Source organism: Rhinoderma darwinii, chromosome 7 (assembly GCF_050947455.1).
Source record: "Rhinoderma darwinii isolate aRhiDar2 chromosome 7, aRhiDar2.hap1, whole genome shotgun sequence".
Classification (NCBI taxonomy): domain Eukaryota; kingdom Metazoa; phylum Chordata; class Amphibia; order Anura; family Rhinodermatidae; genus Rhinoderma; species Rhinoderma darwinii.
In genome coordinates this window covers 82699414-82721885 of record NC_134693.1, presented here as the reverse complement: position 1 = coordinate 82721885, position 22472 = coordinate 82699414, and the positions used below count along the sequence as shown (strand labels likewise).

The 22472-nt window shown below is 40.5% G+C and overlaps 1 protein-coding gene across 1 annotated transcript in view; it reads left to right on the top strand.

Moving 5' to 3' along the window:
* The window catches only part of LOC142657250 (platelet-derived growth factor subunit B-like), a 52966-nt gene extending 45881 nt beyond the window's left edge, over positions 1-7085 (top strand). Inside the window, exons 3-7 of the mRNA XM_075832303.1 lie at positions 691-783; positions 1273-1466; positions 5222-5366; positions 5473-5648; positions 6258-7085. Of these exons, the coding sequence (XP_075688418.1) occupies positions 691-783; positions 1273-1466; positions 5222-5366; positions 5473-5609 (569 nt within the window). The 3' untranslated portion in view covers positions 5610-5648; positions 6258-7085. The remainder of the gene's footprint in view (positions 1-690; positions 784-1272; positions 1467-5221; positions 5367-5472; positions 5649-6257) is intronic.
* The last annotated feature ends 15387 nt before the right edge of the window (positions 7086-22472 follow it).

The following is a 22472-nucleotide window of genomic DNA, read 5'->3' as shown; positions in this document are numbered from 1 at the left end:
AGTTTACCCAGATCTTTCATAATGGTCCGATATAGAGGTTCATGGAAAATGGCCATCTCTTTGTTTCCTAGTTTACATAGCAATAGATGTATATGCTATACATTAGAATAGAGTCACTAAAAAGAACTATATTTGGGTTAGGGTTAGTCGAATAAAAATATTATTCTTTGCTATCAAACAAAATGTATTTATTCAGAATTGTAAGAACAGATTCACTTCACAAGCTGTTAATAGACATAATAATATTTTGCAAGCAGAGTTACTTAAAATCTGGGGTCATAATCATAACATCTGACTAGCCAATGTCGCAACAATCTGGTCCAGGCCCCACAATTAGTAGTGTCATGTGATTGGGGGTCATTTGTTGAGTCACACAATGCAATTTCATGTGATACTTCAATAAAAGTCAATATAACGGCTGTGTGATCACCACATAAGATCTGTATTTTGGATGTTTATACATGATATTTTTGTGAAGAAAACCTCTCCCTTTAAACTTGAACAGTAATATTAGTTTTTACAATAACTTGCCAGAAAATGTGTGATATTTTCAGTATGAAAACTAAAGCTAACTGTGTCTTTAGTGTTAGAATCACCATCTTTTTGTTTTGTATCGGATATTATGTCTTTTGTAATCTGGTAAACAAAATTTTTTATACCATTTAAATTCAATTTGTGTCTCTCCATTAGATGATGAAGAGGATGTATATGAACTAAACAGGAATGCAACAAGAAGCTTGCCTAGGGGCAATTCCAGCCACTCCCGGGTCATTCGTAGCTTAGGTAGGAGAAAGTCCCTGGGCTAAACCCTAACGCAGTGACTACGAGGCATAATTCAGGAGTAACATCATGCATTACAATTTTTATGGATATCCACTAATTTCATAATCATACTAAAGCTATGTATTGGTTCACAGCTCTGATGTTTTGAGGGTTTTAGTGACTACACATGTGCATCCGTGTGCGGTGCGTGGTATTCACACACCCATTGACTTTCCCATTGAAAACGCACCAATATAGGACATGCAGTGAGTTTCACGCAGCGGACTCGCGCTGCGTGAAAACTCACGCATGTGTGAGCGGCCCCATTGAAATCGATGGGTCCGTGTGCTGCGCGTTATTTCCATGCGCAGCACACGGACGTTATTTACGTTCGTGTGAATGGGCCGTAACACTTAAATTTCACAAACTTGTACCTCGTCTCGTCTATGGCTTAGAATTTTGACATTTCTTCTGATTTTACGTAACTGACTTTTTACTTTTTTCTTTCAGGTGCTGAACAAGCTCAGCTTGCACAGTGCAAAACAAGAACAGAAGTTTTTGAAATCACCCGAAATCTGGTTGATCCGACCAATGCAAATTTTGTCGTTCAGCCACCATGTGTAGAGGTGCAGAGGTGCTCTGGCTGTTGCAACACAAGGAACGTGAAATGTGTGCCACTTCGCATACATATCCGGCATGTCCAGGTAACTGAAGCAGCTGACTTTAGTTTACGATATGAATTTAAGTTAAATTAAATTGTGTTGCTGGCTATCGTCCCCACCATGCTGTCGAACAGCAAGCAGACATGATTGCTGGCAATATGGAAACTATGCAATGCCGCTATCCTCAGCCTCTTGGTATATCCAACCGTTTGGAAAGGTTCATGTAAGGATCTGATTTTACTCTTTGGGTGACTAGTTCATACTAAAGCAATTAGAAGGTAGAAGAAGTACATACAGACGTTCGGTACTCCTCCATTTTTAAGTATCACATATGTCATAAAGACGAATATATTTAAATATGAATTAAATTGAGGATAATAATTAGATTGTGAACTCTACTCAGGACAACATTCTTTGTACAGTGCTGCAGAATGTCAGTGCTATAAATCCGTAGATCAATGATAACTATATTAATCTTGCCAAGCTGTATTTTATAAATGTATTAACTTATGGCTGGGTAGTCAGGGAGTGTATTGCAGCAATTAACAACTATAATGTAACAGACGTGATTAGAAAATCATTTATGAATTAGTACTAAACCATTACAGCACTTTTCTGTAAATTCATAAAAAAAAAAAATTCCCAATCATCACTGGAAAGGAACAAAATACCCTACTTCAAATGCCATATCCCTCCTGCCCAATTTCCATAAAAATCAAAGCTGCAGTATGTTATATTTGACTTTCTGCCAAACTTCCTGCCAGCATGGAGTGCTCAGCCGAGCTGCAAAGATGATGGACATTTTAGATGTAATGTTTTTAAATGATTGCAAATATCCAGTCCAACGATCAACATTAAAATAAATATTCATCTGCAAATGTTAATAACTTTTTTTTTTAAAAGATAAGCAATGCATTGTCCATATTTACACTCTACTGTGTTGTAACAGAATAGAGAATCTCTTCCATTGTGGTGCTAATGTACCTCCGCTGTCAGGGGTACTTTCCAGGAAATGATTGTGCTTTGGAAAAGTAAAGTATTTTTTATGGAACATTCCTGGCTGGATATTTGTGTGATGGAATATGTAGTTGGACAATGGAAACATCTAGTACATACATGGTATGATCATTCAGTGTAATGTGAGTCTCATATAGCACGGATTGTCAACCTGTGTCATTTAATAAAATTGAAGTTTCTACTAATTATAGAGAGTAATGCTTATGGCACCTTGGTAATAAATATTAAGCCCTTCCCACTTTGGCCCCTTTTGACCTTCCTGACCGAGCTTCATTCTTCAAATCTGACATGTTTCACTTTATGTGGTAATAACTTTGGAATGCTTTTACCTATCCAAGCGATTCTGAGATTGTTTTCTCGTGACACATTGGACTTTATGTTAATGGAAAAATTTGCTCGATACATTCAGTATTTATTTGTAAAAACCACCAAAATGTTGAGAAAAATTTCAGAAATTAGTATTTTTCGAAATGTAAATGTATCTGCTTGTAAGTTAGGCAGTTATACCACACAAAATTGTTGCTAATTAACATCCCCATATGTCTACTTTAGATTGGCATCGTTTTTTGAACATTCTTTTATTTTTCTAGGACGTTATAAGGCTTCGAATTTAAGCAGTAATTTCTCACATTTTCAAGAAAATTTCAAAAGCCTATTTTTACAGGGGCCAGTTCAGTTGTGAAGTGGCTTTGAGGGCCTTATATAGTAGAAACCCCCAATAAGTCACCACATTTTAAAAACTTCACCCCTTAATGTATTCAAAACAGCATTTAGAAAGTTTCTTAACCCTTTAGACGTTTCACAGGAATTAATGCAAAATTTACAAATTTCATTTTATTTTTGCAGAAATTCATATTTAATCCATATTTTATAATCCTCTATGCACAGGATAGTATCGCACTGATAAATGGTGTCCCTTCTTATCCCTCTTTTGGTCCACACTCTGCACCTTTGCAGTTTGAGGAATTTTGCTGGAAAGTGTTGTCCTGGTATAATACGAGCACCCTCGCTTCCAGCAGATATGTTTGGGTCCTACCCTTCCTGGTTCCCTAATTTTAGGGCCTTGATAAATCGCCTTTTGAAACAGAAGAAATGTTCCCCTCGGGCCTGCACAACTGCATATTTTTCTTTCCTGACTTATTGGAGCCTTAAATAATATTTTTTTTCATAGACGTAGTGACATGAGGGCTGTAGTTATTACTAGTACCATTTTTGGATACTTGTGACTTTTTGATCACTTTTTATCCTACTTTTTGGGAGGCAAGATGACCAAAAACCAGCAATTCTAGCATAGTTTTTTACGAGTTTTTTTTACGCTATTCACCATGCGTTATAAATTTCATGTTAACTTTATTCTGCGGGTCAGTATAATTCCAGCGATACCAAATTTATAGCACTTTTTATGTTTTACAACTTTTTGCACAATAAAATTTGTAAAAAGAATGTAGTTTTTCTGTCGCCATGTTGTGAGAACCATAACTTATAATTTTTTTTGTCTACGCAGCTGTATGAGGGCTTGTTTTTTGCAAGACGAGCTTTAGTTTTTATAGATACCATTTTTTAATATACGTGCGACTTTTTGATTGTGTTTCTTTTTCAAATTTTTGTTGGGCAAAGTGACCAAAAAACAGAAATTCTGGCAGTTTTTTTTACAGGTTTTTTCACTGCGTGGAATAAATAACATAATATTATTATAGTTCAGGCCGCTACGGATGCGGCGATAACAAATATGTATGGTTTATTTCTTTTTTTCAATAATAAAAAACTTGATAAGTGAAAAAGGGCAATTGTGTTTTATTTTATTGCTTGAAACTTTTATTATGTTTTTTTTTAGTTTTTTTTATTTTATTTATCTTTTTTACACTTTTTTTTAAACTTTTCTTTAGTCCCACTAGGGGACTTGAAGGTCCAACTGTCAGAGTATTTTCCTAATACATTGCACTACCTATGTAGTGCAATGTATTTGATCTGTCAGTCATTCACTGACAGCAAGCCGATTAGGCTTCGCATATGGGCGGGGCCTAATCGGCTGCCGTAATGGCAGAGCAGGAGGCCATTGTTAGGCCTCCTGTTGCCATAGCAGCAGTCGGCAGCCCTGCTATAGAATGGCAGGGCTGCCGATCTGCTACAAACCACAAAGATGCAGCGATCGCTTTTGATCGCTGCATCTAAGGGGTTAATGGCAGGAATCAGAGCTAGCTCTGGTTCTTGCCATTACAGGTGGATGTCCGCTGTAACATACAGTTGACATCCACTGCTGATGTAGCCGGCTCAGTTCCTGAGCCAACACCATCTTTCCGGCGGCTACGGAAGCCTCTTAGGCCCTGACTCCGGTGGGGCCGGAAAGTTGTCCGTACTAGGCATACCAGGACGTCAGCCACCTGCACCCCGGCAATGTCATTGCTGGGGTGGTGATGAGCTGCAAACACCTTAAATGCAGCGATCGCTTTTGACAGCTACATTTAAGGGGTTAATGGCCGGCATCAGAGCAAACTCCGGTCCCCGCCATTACCCCAGGTTGTCAGCTGTAACATGTAGCCGACACCCAGGGATGATGGCACCAACTCAGCTTCTGAGCCGGTGTCCACCATTTGTCGTATGGATACGGCAAAATGCGGGAAGCACTGACTTTCCAAGACGTATCCTTACGACAAATGTCGGGAAGGGGTTAAACGGCTTAACTTTTTATAGTTTGTTTATATTTGATATTAACTAGTGTTGTGTCCAAGCGCTTATCACTTACCACTGAACTTGTGTTTATGACTGCCCTGTTTGTACAGGTGAAGAAGATAGTGATTTATCGAACCCAGAAAAGTATCACACTTGTTCCGATTCCATTAGAAGACCATTTGGAGTGCAAGTGTGAGCCTGTCAATCCTGTGTCTAGAAGTCATCACACTGTCAATGAATACAGGATGGTTGCAGGTAATTATTATTCCTTCCTTTTGTGTTTCTTACTTCATTGATACCTTCAGCTTTCTTAAACTTTAATCCTTGAATGGCCATTTCATTTTCTGTTTGTTGATGATAGGGGTAACTGCGACTACTTCACCTCCACCCACTGTAAATCGTAAAGAGGAGTCTCAACTTCGACTGTTAAAACGAAAAAATAGAAAGTTCAAGCACCTACCCAGCAAAAAGGAGCAGAGACATTTTTTATCCACGTAGTGACTGTGGAAATTGTTCTTTGCATCTGTTACTGAGCAGGTGAGATGCGATATTCTCCTCCCAATTTTTAATACATTAAATTAATCCTAAAGGTGTTGGGAGGGGGGGGGGGGGGGGTTACAATTACTTGTAGGATTAATTACACTGGAATTGCAAAGCAATCCTTAGCCACTTAAGGAACTGCTATATGAATGGAGTAACAATCCTTTAAATCTACAGGACTAATTAACAAACAGTTATGAGATTATCTCTAAATATCTAAGCATAATATATGTAGCCTACAATCATGTTTAATCCTATTATATCATTTTATGCAATGGCATCTTATGCTACCATACAGGTTACTATGATGTCACTTCACAGGTATGAAATGTCCAACAGTGAATGATGAATCTTAGTATTTCATTAAATGATGACATGCACAGCCTGTTATTAGTCATCACACAAGAATGTTTTGCAATCTATGATCTCTATATGTTTAGCCAACAGTCAACCACTTTCCTCCATATTTGCTTTAATATTATAGTTTCGAATGTTGAGTTGTTTTTGCCATTGTATTATAATCAGAGGCTATATTTAAGTTTACACTCAGATCTTAAACCATACCTAATAAAGTCTAAATATACCTGTATTTTTTTTTCCCCACAGGATACACAGCAAGGTAAAATTTGACCCCCATGGGGTCCTCGGTTTTCTGCCGAAATGCTTTATATGCCGGACTTGGTGCCGCTGGCGCTTTGCAGAGACAAAAAAAGACTATTTTACAGTCGTACCCACTGCTCCCACTATAGATTTCTACTAACAACGGAGATGACGAAATGTGTTTCTTTGACTGCAGCAAAGAACTCACTGACAAATTCTACGTTTCAACCTCTGAATTTCAGGGATGATGGGAAAAGTAAGGGGTATACAAAGCCACTCTCGGTCTCACTGGATGTATTTTGTCGCCTTATTTAATGTACTTGATGTTGTATGTATATTTATATATATATACACACATATTTTTGTAAAAAGTGGTTTCCTTTGCTCAGATTGCACGAGGCAGGACAGAGACTGAAAAAATAGGAATATGACTGATTTCTTAGTAACCCTTATCACCATAGCCCAGTATTTATGTTGCAACCACTGAGAAGGAATAAACCACATGGTGGATATACCAGGTGCATTTCTGATTTAAGCTAATGGAATACACCATGTACCTGAGTACACCATGCAACCTGATATCAATCAGCTACAACATAAAATCCAACAAGTGTTGTAGTTTGACATTAACCAATAGAGAACCACACGTTGCCTCATCATTTGACAGTATTTATTTAATATATAATGGCAAACAACTGTTAAAATGTTGGTCCTTTAATTTGTCCATCTTAGTGTTTTCCAGTATTTTTGAAATGACATAACCATCTCTTTCCTATTACTCTAAATTCCTATCTCTTTGCACACAGCTCTGCCTGTCAATAAAATAAAAAAATATTGGTCTATTATGTAAAGTAATTTATATTCAATGTTTAAATTGTACAAAGAAAACTCCAACCAAATTTAAATTTGTATTATAAAAGGATTTACATTTGTATTAAAAAAGACAAGAAAGTTTTCGAATCTGTTGCGTTGTTTTATTTATTTTTATTTATTCAGGGAAAAAAAGGGACCCCACTACGGTGGGGTTTCATCCAGTGGTCTAAGTCAGCCAGCCATGGGCTTTTTAAAAAGGTGATGAACCAGTTTGGTCGCACATCTTGGTACTTCGCACAATGACTAGGTTAGATCTCTTCAGATATGGATATAACTAAGGCCTTATTCACATAAACGTGTCCGTTTTGCACACGTATGTCATGCAGCTTTTACGTCAGCAAAAATAAAATTAAGGGGGTGTGTTTTTTCACTTTTAAAACACCCCCTTTCATATCACCTGTTCGCTGGAAGCACATATTCTATAGCTTTTGCAGCATAGAAATCACTGTGAGATACCTCAGCATTGTCCGTTTTGGATTAGCCTGCATTTTTCAACGTGAACATGGCCTACAAACCTGTCGACCATGTTCTACTATCGTGGCTTCTGTTACGTAGATTTGGAGTGCGACGCTAGATGCTTCAGGAAGAACCGCGGAGGAGAAGGAGTCTATGGATTGATCCTATTGTCTCACAACGGATCTCCAAGGGGCACTTCCACATCCTGTATCAGGACTTTGAGAGCATGCCGACAAATTTCATTCATATTGCCGCATGTCTGGCTAAATTTGACCAGCTGGAGGAATGACTCATTGTGACCTTAAGGTAAGCACACCAAATGTTAAAAATCTAACATTAAATGGATGCAACAATTTAACTAGTCCCACCTGCCCCATTGTGGCCTTATCATTGTAATGTAATAATGTTTTTTGTTCATGTTATAATATAAACATTTTAATGCACATATATTGTTGCCCGACACAACATGTTTCTGATAGATGACTTGTTAAATATTGTGTGTTTATTTGTTAACTTCTGCATTTGTGTTAATTAATTTTTGGTTTTCCTTAAAATTTTATATTCCTGGCCACCGGAAAGAGATTCCATTCGCTCCATTTTGAATTACAGCATGTTAATGATGTTTTGTTTACAATATTTTCACTTTATTGGTTAATGTAGGGACTCGCAAGACAATGAGGACCCTTGACGTGGGTTGCGAGTTTTAATCTTTTTTATAAAATTTCAGAACGGGGTGCATAATTTCATTTTTACGTACATGTACTGTCTGATTTCAAAATATTATATACTTACAGTATTACCCTTGCCAATGACATTTTTGTAAACGTAATTTTTTTTTTAGGAAAAACTGAAATGTGACAACAATATCATCCAATACCTTATTTTTTGTTATTCTACCATAACGTTTGTATAACATGTGTGTGCGTAGATGTAATTTATTGTTATTTTTAAACTAGTGTCTAATATTAAAATAAAAATCACATTAAACAACCACTATGATTGATTTTGCCCTGTAAGGACACTGAGTGATAATGGTATAGTTAGGTCCAGAATTATTTGGACCATGACACAAGTTTTTGCATTTTAGCTATGGTATGGCATAACTTACTAAAATGTCTCTGTTGTAAGCCATACAGACTACATCTTGTTCAGGAGCTGAAACCAGACGACAAACCGAAACACAGTGAATTTTGCATTGACTTGCAGGGCCTATTGGAAGAGGACGAATTTGCTGATGGGCTCCCTTTTTTTTGATGAGGATACTGTCACTGGCCACTCCTACCTGGACATGTTAAAGGAATGGCTTATGCCACAGATGGACTACGTTAGGCAGATCTTCCTCTATCATAAAGATATGCACATTTCCATTTGGATGTTCGCTGATGCCTGAATGAAACTCTACTGGAACGTTGGATCTGGCCTCCAGGATTGCTAGATATAACACACTGCAACTTCTGTCTGTGGGGCTACATCAAAGACTCAGTGTATCTGCCCCACCCCCTAGTCACAGGATCTGAACGACCTGAGACAACGCATCAATGAAACAGTGGAGTCCATATCTGAGGATATGCTGACACATGTCTTGACAGAACTGGACTACCGTCTAGATATCTGCTACGTCATATAATTTTGCACCATCCTCTATGAATCACCGTGTATGTATGTATATATATATATATATATATATATATGTATATATATATATATATATATATATATATATATCTTAAAAGGCTTCTGTCTAAAAGTCTAACATTTTGGTCTGTAAAAATAATGCTGAAGCATTGCCAGTCTTTGTATGGGTTAAACTTAGCTTCTCACTGTCTGCTCACATCGAACCTGACCCCGCAGTCTCAGTAGGAGGAGTAGGTGATGTTCTCCCATCCTATTTCTTGGCAATGCTGCTGTGTTACAGGAGCAGCTGCTCTCAGCCTGCCCAGTTTCTCTGCCATCTGTAAAATCCCTTCTCAGTTTCTTAGGGATATAGCTGCCTTTCGTAGCTACCTGATCCTTCCTACTGGAGTGGAGTTACCTCTGCAGCTGCTGTCTTCTATCAGCAGCCACCAGAGGTTGTAACTCCTTCTTAGGAGATACAGTATTTCAATTCTTACTCGAAATAAAAATGAATATTATGCGAAGACCCTTGTCAATGCAAGAAAACCATGAGCCATAGCTACAGTACTTTCTTAGAGATGATTATAAACAGGACAGTTTACAAGCCCATCCATACCCTGACTAGTCATTTTGATAAGACCTGTTAGTTGCCATTATTTCTTCACTTGTATCTGTGGCTAGACAATTCCTAAGGGTGAAGAAATAAGTTGACATGGTATGACTGGAAACCTTGTACAAAATATTTATTTTATATTAGTTAGTGTAATTATGACAGTATTATAACACAAAAATTCAGCTCAAGAAACAATGATATTTATTATTGAATTACGAAAATTATATGAAACGTTCGCAATTACTTCCATTGCTACCACAAATACCACAGCTGTACACATTTCCAGGGTGTCACAGCAAGAAAAATGAAACGTGAATAAGTGAAAACAATAATAAAAAAGGTTGCCAAATTTTTCTCAAATACAATTTTTTTTACTTAAATCTCGTCTGCTAACTTTTTTTTCAGATGACAACTTTCTAAAGAAGTTACTATAGTTTTATATATTAGATGAGTTTTGCCCCATCTAGCATATTTTAGCAGGAATAGGCAACAGAATTATTCACTTTCCACAAGAGAAATAGGAAAAATTGTATTTCAATCATTACCGTTTCATCTTCGTTGGAACTAAATCTGGCGAGTTGTGCTCCCCTCGTCATGCGAAGACATCAACAAAATTCTAGAAGGCATGTTTATAGAAAGATCTTTTGATAGTTGGGACATTCAACCATACTGGGGGGAACATAGAGGTAAGGGGGCCCCATAGCAAAATATTAAATACCACACCTCTAACTACCTGGGACCGGATAAACCATTACACTCCTTACCTTAGGAGGACTTGGCACTTGTTGGCATCCCCAGCTCCTTTCCATTATTCTTGGGTTAATTTCCCACACGTCTCTTTGCTTATATTTTAGGGCAGGTGGAGAGGTGGTATGTGCACCACCTGTTTAAATAAGACAGCCAATCAGGGCATTATAATGGCCACATGGACTTCTTGTATGGTACATATGCCCTTGGTATCATAATCTCATGTTGACGACTAGCAGCAGATTTGTGCTGCAGTGCACATAGCTACAAATGCAAGACAACAAGCTTAACTTGCGTTTTTTTTCACGGACACCACACGTACCTATGAAATTCAATGGGGCTGTTCAGACATGCACTGTTTTTCAGGCAGCGTGTGTCCGTTGCGTGAAACTCACAGAATGTCCTATTTTGGTGCGTTTTTGCGCATCATGCACCCATTGAAGTCTATGGATTGCGTGAAAAAAATGGACATCACACTGATGGCATCCATGTGGTGTCTGTTTTTCACGCATCAGTTGTTAAAGAAATGGGGGAAAAAAGGTGCAACCAGGAAGTGTTTGTGCAACACCGTGGACCACAGGAGATCCCAGCAAAGAAAACTGCAGCCATGCCAAAAATCCTGGACGTTGAAAGATTGATTACGATGGTCCAGGAGAGGCCATTTTGGGATTCAAGGGGGAAATCATACCATGACAGGATTAAAAAGGATGCTGCCTGGGATGAGATAGCCAAAGACTTATTGTCAGAATTGTGGGAGAAAAGATCCAGCGGTCAGCGTGAAGAAAATTGGTAAGTTTGAACATACATAAACATATTAAAAAACTGTATATTTTGCAGGTGTGATTGATTTAAATGTAACCTACACTCTTGTCCGCCCTCTGTCACTGTTTCATAAACTAGTGATAAATGTGTCCCCCTGGCCTGTACGTTACATACTAGTGATAAATGTGTGCCCCTGGACTGTATGTTACATACTAGTGATAAATGTGTGCCCCTGGACTGTACGTTACATACTAGTGATAAATGTGTGCCCCTGGACTGTATGTTACATGCTAGTGATAAATGTGTGCCCCTGGGCTGTATGTTACATACTAGTGATAAATGTGTGCCCCTGGACTGTATGTTACATACTAGTGATAAATGTGTGCCCCTGGACTGTATGTTACATACTAGTGATAAATGTGTGCCCCTGGACTGTACGTTACATACTAGTGATAAATGTGTGCCCCTGGGCTGTATGTTACATACTAGTGATAAATGTGTGCCCCTGGGCTGTATGTTACATACTAGTGATAAATGTGTGCCCCTGGCCTGTACGTTACATACTAGTGATAAATGTGTGCCCCTGGGCTGTACGTTACATACTAGTGATAAATGTGTGCCCCTGGGCTGTATGTTACATACTAGTGATAAATGTGTGCCCCTGGCCTGTACGTTACATACTAGTGATAAATGTGTGCCCCTGGGCTGTATGTTACATACTAGTGATAAATGTGTGCCCCTGGGCTGTATGTTACATACTAGTGATAAATGTGTGCCCCTGGGCTGTATGTTACATACTAGTGATAAATGTGTGCCCCTGGGCTGTATGTTACATACTGGTGATAAATGTGTCCCCCTGGCCTGTACGTTACATACTAGTGATAAATGTGTGCCCCTGGGCTGTATGTTACATACTAGTGATAAATGTGTCCTATATGTTCCACTTCTTCAGTTTTATATATTTTGTTTTGGTTTCTAAATTGATTATGTGTATTTATATATTTACATTGTTTTAGTTGATGACGTGGACTAGGTGGCGAAGTACCTGGGGCCAATTTTGCTGTGAATACGCTGCAAGGGGCTAAAGTGGTGATGGTGGTAGTAAAAAAAGAAAATATATGTACACCAAGCAGCTAATGTTCCTCAGGGATATTCTAGAAATTAGATCGTAAGTTTTGTTTTTAATTAAATATGTAATTATTCATGTTTTTTTTTTAAATGACATTTTCTGAATGTTTCACGCGCCGCACCGCTGTCTCTATTGCTCCCGGTGTTCATGTGACTGGTCACATGATCGCCGGGTGCCGTTAGTGACAGCCTGCTGCTGGGTTTTACTAGACCCATCACAGCCCTATTAGGGCTTATTCAGACGAACGTAAAATACGCGCGTGCAACGCGCGTGATTTTCACGTGCGTTGCCCGTAGCTATATTAGACAATGGGGCCGTGCAGACATGGCAGCGTTTTTTGCGCAGCGTTGCTCCGTTGCCAAAAACTCACGACATGTCCGTTGATTCAGCGTTTTCAACGCATCACGCACCCATTGAAGTCAATGGGTGCGCGAAAACCACGCATGTCGCACGGAAGCACTTCCGTGCGAACTGCGTGTTTGCGCAACAGCTGTCAAAAGGATGAATGTAAACAGAAAAGCACCACGTGCTTTTCTGTTTCCGAACATCCAAACGGAGTGTCTTTGCGATTAGCGAACCCCGACAACCGAAGCTAACTTCACCGGGTTCGGCCAAACTCGTTTTGGCCGAACCCGGCAAAAAAATTTCCGGTCCGCGACGTCGGGAGACATTCACTGTGCATGGTGCTGAAAGAGTTAAACTTGCGATCCCAAAATACATGAACCTGTAAAAAAAACCGAAGTTCTAACTTACCGATTACTCCTGTCTCCTTCCTGCAGTCCGACCTCCCGGGATGACACTTCAGTTCAAGTGACAGCTCCAGCCAATCACAGGCTGCAGCGGTCACTTGGACTGCCGCGTCATCCAGGGAGGTGGGGCCCGATGTCAAGAGAGGCGCGTCACCAAGGACGCGTCACCAAGGACGCGTCACCAAGGCAACGGCCGGGAAGTTCTCGGTAAGTAGGAACTTTATCTTTTTTTTACAGGTTTTTCGCTGTTGTGTTCGGCATTCACTGTCGAGGGTGCTGAAAGATTTAGCTCTTTCAGCACCTTGGACAGTGACGGGCGTCGACAAGCCTCATCTCTATGATGCCGGCTGCGCGAAAATCACGCAGCCGCGCATCAGACACGGATGACACACGCAGCTGTCAAATGGTGTTTGCGCGCGCAAAACGCTGCGTTGTTTGCGCGCGCAAAAACGCAACGCTCGTGTGAATCCAGCCTTAGTGACAATAGTCACTATGAGAGGGCTGATTTCCCCTGTAACTGGGGCTGCTGTACACCTCCAGTTACAGTGGAAAAGCATGGTGTAAAAGAAAGAAAAAAAATATATAGAGTTCCCCAAAGGTCTTTTTTTTACCTTTGAGGGACAGACCATAGTAATAAAAAAAATTAAAGTAAAGTAAAGTGCAAAAAAAATTAATAATAAATACACATAAAATACCCACACCAAAAAAAAACTTTCCCCCCGCCAATCATTGTTGTAACGCTAGCGCTGACCCAATTACCCTAATATAGACATGTAATATATTAAAACTTATGGTAGACAATGACGATCACAAATAAAAGGTCTATTTTAGGGTAAAACTATGTTATTACCAAAAAAAAAAAATTGTTGAAACGTAAAAAAGCTTATTTTTTACTATTATTTTCAAACTTTAAGAATAAAAATTCTAAAATAGCAAAAAGGATGTGTATAAAAACGATAAAAAAATAAACCTGCATTGTCTACGGAAAAAAACATCACAAAAATCACATCGTTAGCCCAACAAATTAAAAAGTTACACTGCCTGTCTAAACGTTTAAAAATACAATTTATTAAATGTTTAATGTAAAAAATAGGGCACTAATTGCCAAGGATCTGAATACAGGCGTTGGCAACACAGATCATGGACGCTTTGTGGAGTGTGAACGGTGGCCAACCACTGAAGACACTAAATTGAAAGTGTATAACAGTTAGAACATGATCAGCCCATCACTACACAACTCCACAAATGTAGTAAATAAATAATAGTTTGTCTAGTTGCCACAAATAAGCAAGATTCCCAACGCGTTTCTGCGCCTCTAAATAAAAAGAGGAGCGTCCTCAGGGGTATAAATTGCCTTGATTTGTCACAATGCCGGTCAGCAGATATTATGCTGAACGATTCCGGCGATTGATCTATCTAACTGCCGGTCAGCACATATTATGCTGCAGGATTCCGGCGAGGATTTCTAACTGACTATCGCTCAGCACATGTTATGCTGTAGTATTTTTGTTTCAAACTGCATGCACTAGACACTGTTTGGACCCACGGCAGAGCTCAGAAGGGAAGGAGCGCTATTTGGCTTTTGGAGCTCAAATTTAGCTAGATTAGTTTTTGGGTGTCATGTCGCAATTGCAAAGACCCTGAGGTACCAAAACAGTGGAACCACCCCAAAACTGACCCTATTTGGGAAACTACACCCCTTAAGGAATCTTTCTAGGGGTATAGTGAGCATTTAGACCCCACAGGTCTTTTGCAGAATTTATTAGAATTAGGCTGTGAAAATGAATATCAACATTATTTCCACAAAATAAAATAATATAGGATAGGATAAAGAAGAAAAGGCACCCAAATCTTTGTAAAGCAATTTCTCCCAAGAACGGCAATACCCCACGTGGTCATAAATGTTTTTTCATTAGAAATTAATTAACCCTTTCAGGACTGATCCATTTTTTGTCTTTTCATTTTAGTTTTTCCCTTCCTGCTTTTCAAGGGCCATAACTTTTTTTATTTTTCCATCAGTAGAGTGGTGTAAGGGCTTATTTTTTACAGGAAGAGTTGTAGTTTCTATTGACAACATTTAAAGTACCATTTAATGTACTGGGAAAATGAAAATAAAATTCTTTGCAGCCTAAGGGCATGACCACACGTGGCGGATTTCCTCCGCAACTGTCCGCATCAATGCCGCACAGAATCTGCGTTGCAGATTCTGCTGCGGATCTGCACAAAATGTGCAGTACATTGATGCGGACTATCTGCTGCGGACTGCGGGAAAAGTGCTTCCCTTCTCCCTATCAGTGCAGGATAGAGAGAAGGGACAGCACTTTCCCTAGTGAAAGTAAACGATTTTCATACTTACCGGCCGTTGTCTTGGTGACGCGTCCCTCTTTCGGCATCCAGCCCGACCTCCCTGGATGACGCGCCAGTCCATGTGACCGCTGCAGCCTGTGCTTGGCCTGTGATTGGCTGCAGCCGTCACTTAGACTGAAACGTCATCCTGGGAGGCCGGACTGGAGACAGACGCAGGGAGTTCTCGGTAAGTATGAACTTATATATTTTTTTACAGATACATGTATATTGAGATCGGTAGTCACTGTCCCGGGTGCAGAAACAGTTACTGCCGATCGCTTAACTCTTTCAGCACCCTGGACAGTGACTATTTACAGACGTCTCCTAGCAACGCTCCCGTCATTACGGGAGCCCCATTGACTTCCTCAGTCTGGCTGTAGACCTAGAAATACATAGGTCCAGCCAGAATGAAGAAATGTCATGGTAGTAAAACCAATACGCTCCGCAGCACACATAAGATCTGCGGACTTCATTGCGGAATTTTGACTCTCCATTGAAGTCAATGGGGAAATTCCGCCATGAGTCCGCCACTGCTCCGCAACAGACAGAGCATGCTGCGGACACCAAATTCCGCTCCGCAGCCTATGCTCCGCAGCGGAATTTTACGCCTCGTCTAAACGAACACTGCTAAATTAAAGTGTAAGTCAATGGACAAACGGCTCCGCTGCGGATTAACGCTGCGGAGTGTCCGCAGCGGAATTTAAGTGAAATTCCGCCACGTGTGAACCCAGCCTTAAATTGGAAAAAGCTGCGATTTCTACATTGGTTTTTGGGTTTCGCTTTTACGGATTTTATCGTGCGGTAACATTTTTATTTGAGACTTAACCCCTTAATGACCGGGCCATTTTGCACGTTAATGACCAAGGATTATTTTTTGCTTTTTCATGGTTGCATTCCAAGAGTCGTAACTTTTTTTTTATTCCGTCGACATAGCCGTATAAGGGCTTGTTTTTTGCGGGACGAGTTGTATTTTGTAATTGTACCATTTTTAGATGCTTATAATATATTGATTAACTTTTATTAACTTTATTTTAGGAGAGTATTGAAAATAAGCAGCTATTCCAGCATTGATTTTCACGTTATAAATTTACGCCGTTTACTATGCAGCGTAAATAACATGTTCACTTTATTCTATGGGTCAGCACGATTACGGGGATACCAAATATGTAAGGGTTTTATATGTTTTCCTACGTTTGCACAATAAAAAGCCTTTTAGAAAAAAATTACTTGTTTTTGCATCGCCGCATTCCAAGAGACGTAACGGTTTTATTTTTCCGTCAATGTGGCCGTATGGGGGCTTTATTTTTGCGGGCCAATGTGTAGTTTTCATTAGTACTATTTTGGGGTACATAGGACTTATAGATTCATTTTTATTTAATTTTTTTATGGGGGGAATGGGAGAAAAGAGCGCATTTTGCCGTTGTTTTTTTGTTTTTTTTTGGACGCCGTTCATCGGGCAGTTTAATTAATGTGTTAATTTTATTGTTCAAGTTGTTACGATCGCGGGGATACCATATATGTGTATGTGTGATTTGTTTTGACACTTTTACACTTACTGAATAAACTCACTTTACTGAATAAAAGTTTTATTTGATTTTCACTGTAATAATTATATATTTTTTTTCACCAACTTTATTTAACTGATTGACATTTCTTTTTTTTAGTCCCACCAGGGGACTTCACTATGCGATCTGCTGATCGCATATATAATGCTTCGGTATACTTAGTATACCAAAGCATTATTGCCTGTCAGTGTAAGGGCATGGCCACACGTGGCGGATTTGCTCTTGAATTCCGCTGCAGACACTCCGCAGCGTTAATGCGCAGCGGCGCCGTTTCTCCATTGACTTCCACTTCTATTTAGTAGTGTTCGTCTAGACGATGCGTAAAATTCCGCTGCGGAGCATAGGCTGCGGTGCGGAATTTGGTGTCTGCAGCATGCTAGGGCTGTTGCGGAGTAGTGGCGGACTGGTTGCGGACTCATGGCGGAATTTCTCCATTGACTTCAATGGAGATTCTAAATTCCGCAATGAAATCCGCAGCTGTCATGAAAATGTTATATGTGCTGCTGATGTGTCTTGCTTTTTTGACATGACATTTCTTCATTCTGGCTGGACCTATGTATTTCTAGGTCTACAGCCAGACTGAGGAAGTCAATGGGGCTCCCGTAATTACGGGAGCGTTGCTAGGAGACGTCAGTAAATGGTCACTGTCCAGGGTGCTGAAAGAGTTAAGCGATCGGCAGTAACTGTTTCTGCACCCTGGACAGTGACTACCGATCCCAATATACAGCAACCTGTCAAAAAAATAGAAGTTCATACTTACCGAGAACTCCCTGCTTCTGTCTCCAGTCCGGCTTCCCAGGATGACGTTTCAGTCTAAGTGACGGCTGCAGCCAATCACAGGCTGCAGCGGTCACATGGACTGCCGCGTCATCCAGGGAGGTCGGGCTGGATGCCGAAAGAGGGACGCGTCACCAAGACATCGGCCGGTAAGTATGAAATTCGTTTACTTTCACTAGGGAAAGTGCTGTCCCTTCTCTCTATCCTGCACTGATAGAGAGAAGGGAAGCAGTTTTCCCACAGTCCGCAGCAGCTAGTCCGCATCAATTTACTGCACATTTTGGGCAGATCCGCCGCAGAATCTGCAACGCAGATTCTGTGCGGCATTGATGCGGACAGTTGCGGAGGAAATCCGCCATGTGTGGGCATGCCCTAAAACTGACAGGCAACCTGTTAGGTCATGCCTCCGACATCGCCTAACAGGCAGATGCTGAAGGCAGACCTGGGGGTCTTTGTTAGACCCCCGCTGCCATGGAAACCCGACGGCGACCCGCTATTTCTTTGCGGGGGCGCCGATGGGATGACAGAGAGAGCTCCCTCCCTCTGTCAAACACATTAGATGCCGCTGTCACTATTGACAGCGGCATTTAATGGGTTAAACTGCCGGAATCGGAGCGCACTTCGATTCCGGCAGTTGCAGCTCGAGCCAGGCTGTGTATAACAGCCGTGCTCCTGCCGCTGATCGCGTGGGTACAGTCTCAGTACCCGCGCCATCACAGGACGGATATATCCGTCCTGCGCGAACTAGCAGCTGCTGAGGACGGATATATCCGTCCTCCGGCGTTAAGAGGTTAATACGATTAAGGTGATACCAAATTTATAACTTCTTTTACAAAGCACATTTTTTTTTTTTTTTTAAACAACGTTTTGTTTCACCACATTCCGAGAGCCATAACTCCTTTTTATTTTTTGGTCGATTAAGTGGTGTGAGGGCTTATTTTTTGCGGGACGAGCTGTAGTTTTTATTAGTACTATTTTTTGGTACATACAACTTTTTGATCACTTTTTATTATTATTTTTTTTAAAAGCTAAGGTGACCAAAAAACAGCGATTTTGGCGTTTTAAATTCTTTATTTTTCACAATGTTCACCGTGCGAGTTAAACCCCTTCCCGCCCAATCACGTACATTTACGTGATTAAAGCTGGTGGCTTACCGCCTTTTCACGTAACTGTACGTGATGGAGATGAAGCTGGCTCAGGAGCTGAGCCAGCGACATCACCGCCGGGTGACCGCTGTATGTTACAGCTGTCACCCTGAGGTATCGGCCAGGGCCGGAACTAGCATCCGATCCGGCCGATTAACCCCTCACATGCTGCGTTCAATAGAGATCGCAGCATGTGAGGAGTTTATAGCCACCGGCACCCCAGCAACGTGATCGCTGGGTTGCCGGTGGCTGCAAAGGCGATCGGAGGGCTAATACTTACCTCCCAATCAGCCTGTAACGGAATCCTCCTATGCCCCATCGTCGGCGGGGCCCCGGAGGCTTCCGGTACCATCGGCAAGATGGCGCCGGCTCAGCAGTGGGTGTCCGCTGTATGTTACAGCGGACACCCCGATCTATCGCCAGGAACCGGAGCTAGCTCCGATTCCTGGCATTAACCCCTTCGATGCAGCGATCCATTGTGATCGCTGCATCCTAGAGGTTTGTAGCAAATCGGCAGCCTTGCCACACGATGGCAAGGCTGGCGACTGCTACTATGGCAACAGGAGCCCTAACAATGGACTCCTGTCTGCCATTACGTAAGCTGATTAGGCCCCGCCCAGAGGCGGAGCCTGATCGGCTTGCTGTCAGTGAACAACTGACAGTTCCAATACATTGCACTACATAGGTAGTGCAATGTATTAGAACATCAAACAAACAGTTGGACATTCAAGTCCCCTAGTGGGACTAAAAAAAAGTGTAAAAAAAAAGTGTAAAAAAAGTAAAAATAAAAGTTGTAAAACATACAATAAAAGTTTCAAGTAATAACACAAAACACAATCGCCCTTTTTCCCTTATCAAGTCATTTATTATTGAAAAAAATAATAAAGCCATACATATTTGGTATCGCTGCGACCGTAACGACCTAAACTATAAAAATATTATGTTATTTATCCAGCGCAGTGAACGCCGTAAAAAAAAACCCTCAAAAACACTGCCATAATTACTGTTTTTTTGGTCACCGTCTTCCAAAAATTGAAATAAAAAGTGATCAAAAAGTCGCATGTATCCAAAAACGGTACCTATAAAAACTATAACTCGTCTCGCAAAAACAAACCCTCACACCGCTCCATCGACGAAAAAATGTAAAAGTTATGGCTCTCACAACATCGCGACAGAAGAAATCCATTCTCTTTCCAAAAGTAATTTTATTGTGCAAAAAGTTATAAAAAAGTTATATAAATTAGGTATCGCCGGAATCGAACTGACCAGCAGAATAAAGGTAACATGTAGTTTATAACGTACGGTGAACGCTGTATATAAAAAAATCAAGCTATGGCAGAATTGCTGTTCACCTGACTATGCCCCTGACTGATGTACTCTGCCCAGCTCACATATGCCCCACATTATAAACGGAAACAGTGATACTCCAAACAAAACTATTACCAAGCAAATTCCACGCTCCAAAAGCCAAATGGCGCTCCCACCGATTTGAGCCCTACAGCATGCCCAAACAGCTGTTTATGTCCACATATATGGCATCGCCATACCCGGGAGAACCCTTTTAATAATTTTTGAGGTGTGTGTCCCCAGTGGCACAATCTGGGCACGACATATTTGACAATGAATTGGCATATCTAGGGCAAAATTTTAATTTGTACCTTCGGCAGCGCAATCATTTATGGAAAAGACACGTAGGGTGAAAATGCTCACTACACCCCTTAATAAATGCCTTGAGGGGTGTAGTTTCCAAAATGGGGTCACTTCTCAGCGGTTTCTTTTATTTCACATCTGAGCCTCTGCAATTGTGAACCAATACTTTATATGTCGCCAAATTAGGCCTCAATTTTACATGGTACTCTTTCACTCCTGAGCCCTGTCGAATGTCCAGGCAAAAGATTAGGGCCACATGTAGGGTGCTTCTAAAACCGGGAAACACCGCATAAAAATTGAGAGCTGTCTTGTTATGGTGGCACAAGCCGGGCACCACATATTGGCGTATCTAAGGAAAAATTCCCATTTTCACTCTCCCACATCGTGTGCACACGAATTTCTGCAAAACACCTGTGGGGTTAACATGTTCATTACACCCCTAGGTGAATACCTTGAGGGTGGTGTTTCCAAAATGGGGTCACTTCTGGGGGGGGACTGTTTTGGTTCCACAGGAACTTTGCAAATGCAACATAGCGACCAGAAACCTAATGCAGCAAAATCTGTACACCAAAAGCAAATGGCGCTCCTTCCCTTCTGAGCCCTGCCGTGTGTCTAAACAGCAGTTTATGAACACGTGTGGGGTATTGCCGTACTCCAGAGAAGTTGCTTTACAAATGTTGGGGTTCTTTTTTTCCTTTATTTGTTGAGAAAATTAAAAATTTTGAGCTAAAGCTACGTCTTATTAAAGAAAAAGGATTTTTTTTATTTTCACTGCCCAATTCTAATAAAATCTATAAAACACCTGTGGGGTCAAAATGCTCACTACACCCCTAGATGGATTCCTCAAGGGGTGTAGTTTTCTCAATGGAGTCATTTTTTTGGCGTTTTCACTGTTTTGGTCCCTTAGGGGCTTTGCAAATGCGACATGGCCTCCGCAAACCATTCCTGCTAAATTTGAGCTCCAAAAGCCAAATGGCACTCTTTTCCTTTTAAGCCCTGCCGTGTGTCCAAACAGCTGTTTATTACCACATGTGGGGTATTGTTTTACTCGGGAGAAATTGCTTTACAAATGTTGTGGTGCTTTTTCTCCTTTAGTCCTTGTGGCAATTAGAAAAAAATAGCTAAACCTACATTTTCTTTGAAAGAATGTAGATTTTAATTTTCACGGCCTACTTCCAATAATTTCTGCAAAAAACCTGCGGGGTCAAAATGCTCACTAGACCCCTCAAGGGGTGTAGTTTCCCAAATGGGGTCACTTTTGGTGGATTTCCACTGTTTTAGCACCGAAAGAGCCCTTCAAACTTGACATGGTGCCTAAAATATTTTCTAATAAAAAGGTGGCCCAAAATCCACTGGGTGCTCCTTTGCTTCTGAGGCCTATGCTTCAGTCCATTACCACACTAGGGCCACATGTGGGGTATTTCTAAAAACTGCAGAATCTGGGCAATAGATATTGAGTTGCGTTTCTCTGGTAAAAACTTCTGTGTTACAAAAAAAATAGATTAAAAATGAATTTCTGCAAAAAAAAAATTACATTTGAAAATTTCACCTCCACGTTGATTTAATTTCTGTGAAACATTTAAAGGGTTAAGAAACTTTCTAAATGCTGTTTTTAATACTTTGAGGGGTGAAGATTTTAAAATGGGGTGACTTTTTGGCGGTTTCTAATATATAAGGCCCTAAAAGCCGCTTCACAACTGAACTGGCCCCTGTAAAAATAGCCTTTTGAAATTTTCTTGAAAATGTGAGAAATTGCTGCTAAAGTTCTAAGCCTTGTGATGTCATAGAAAAATAA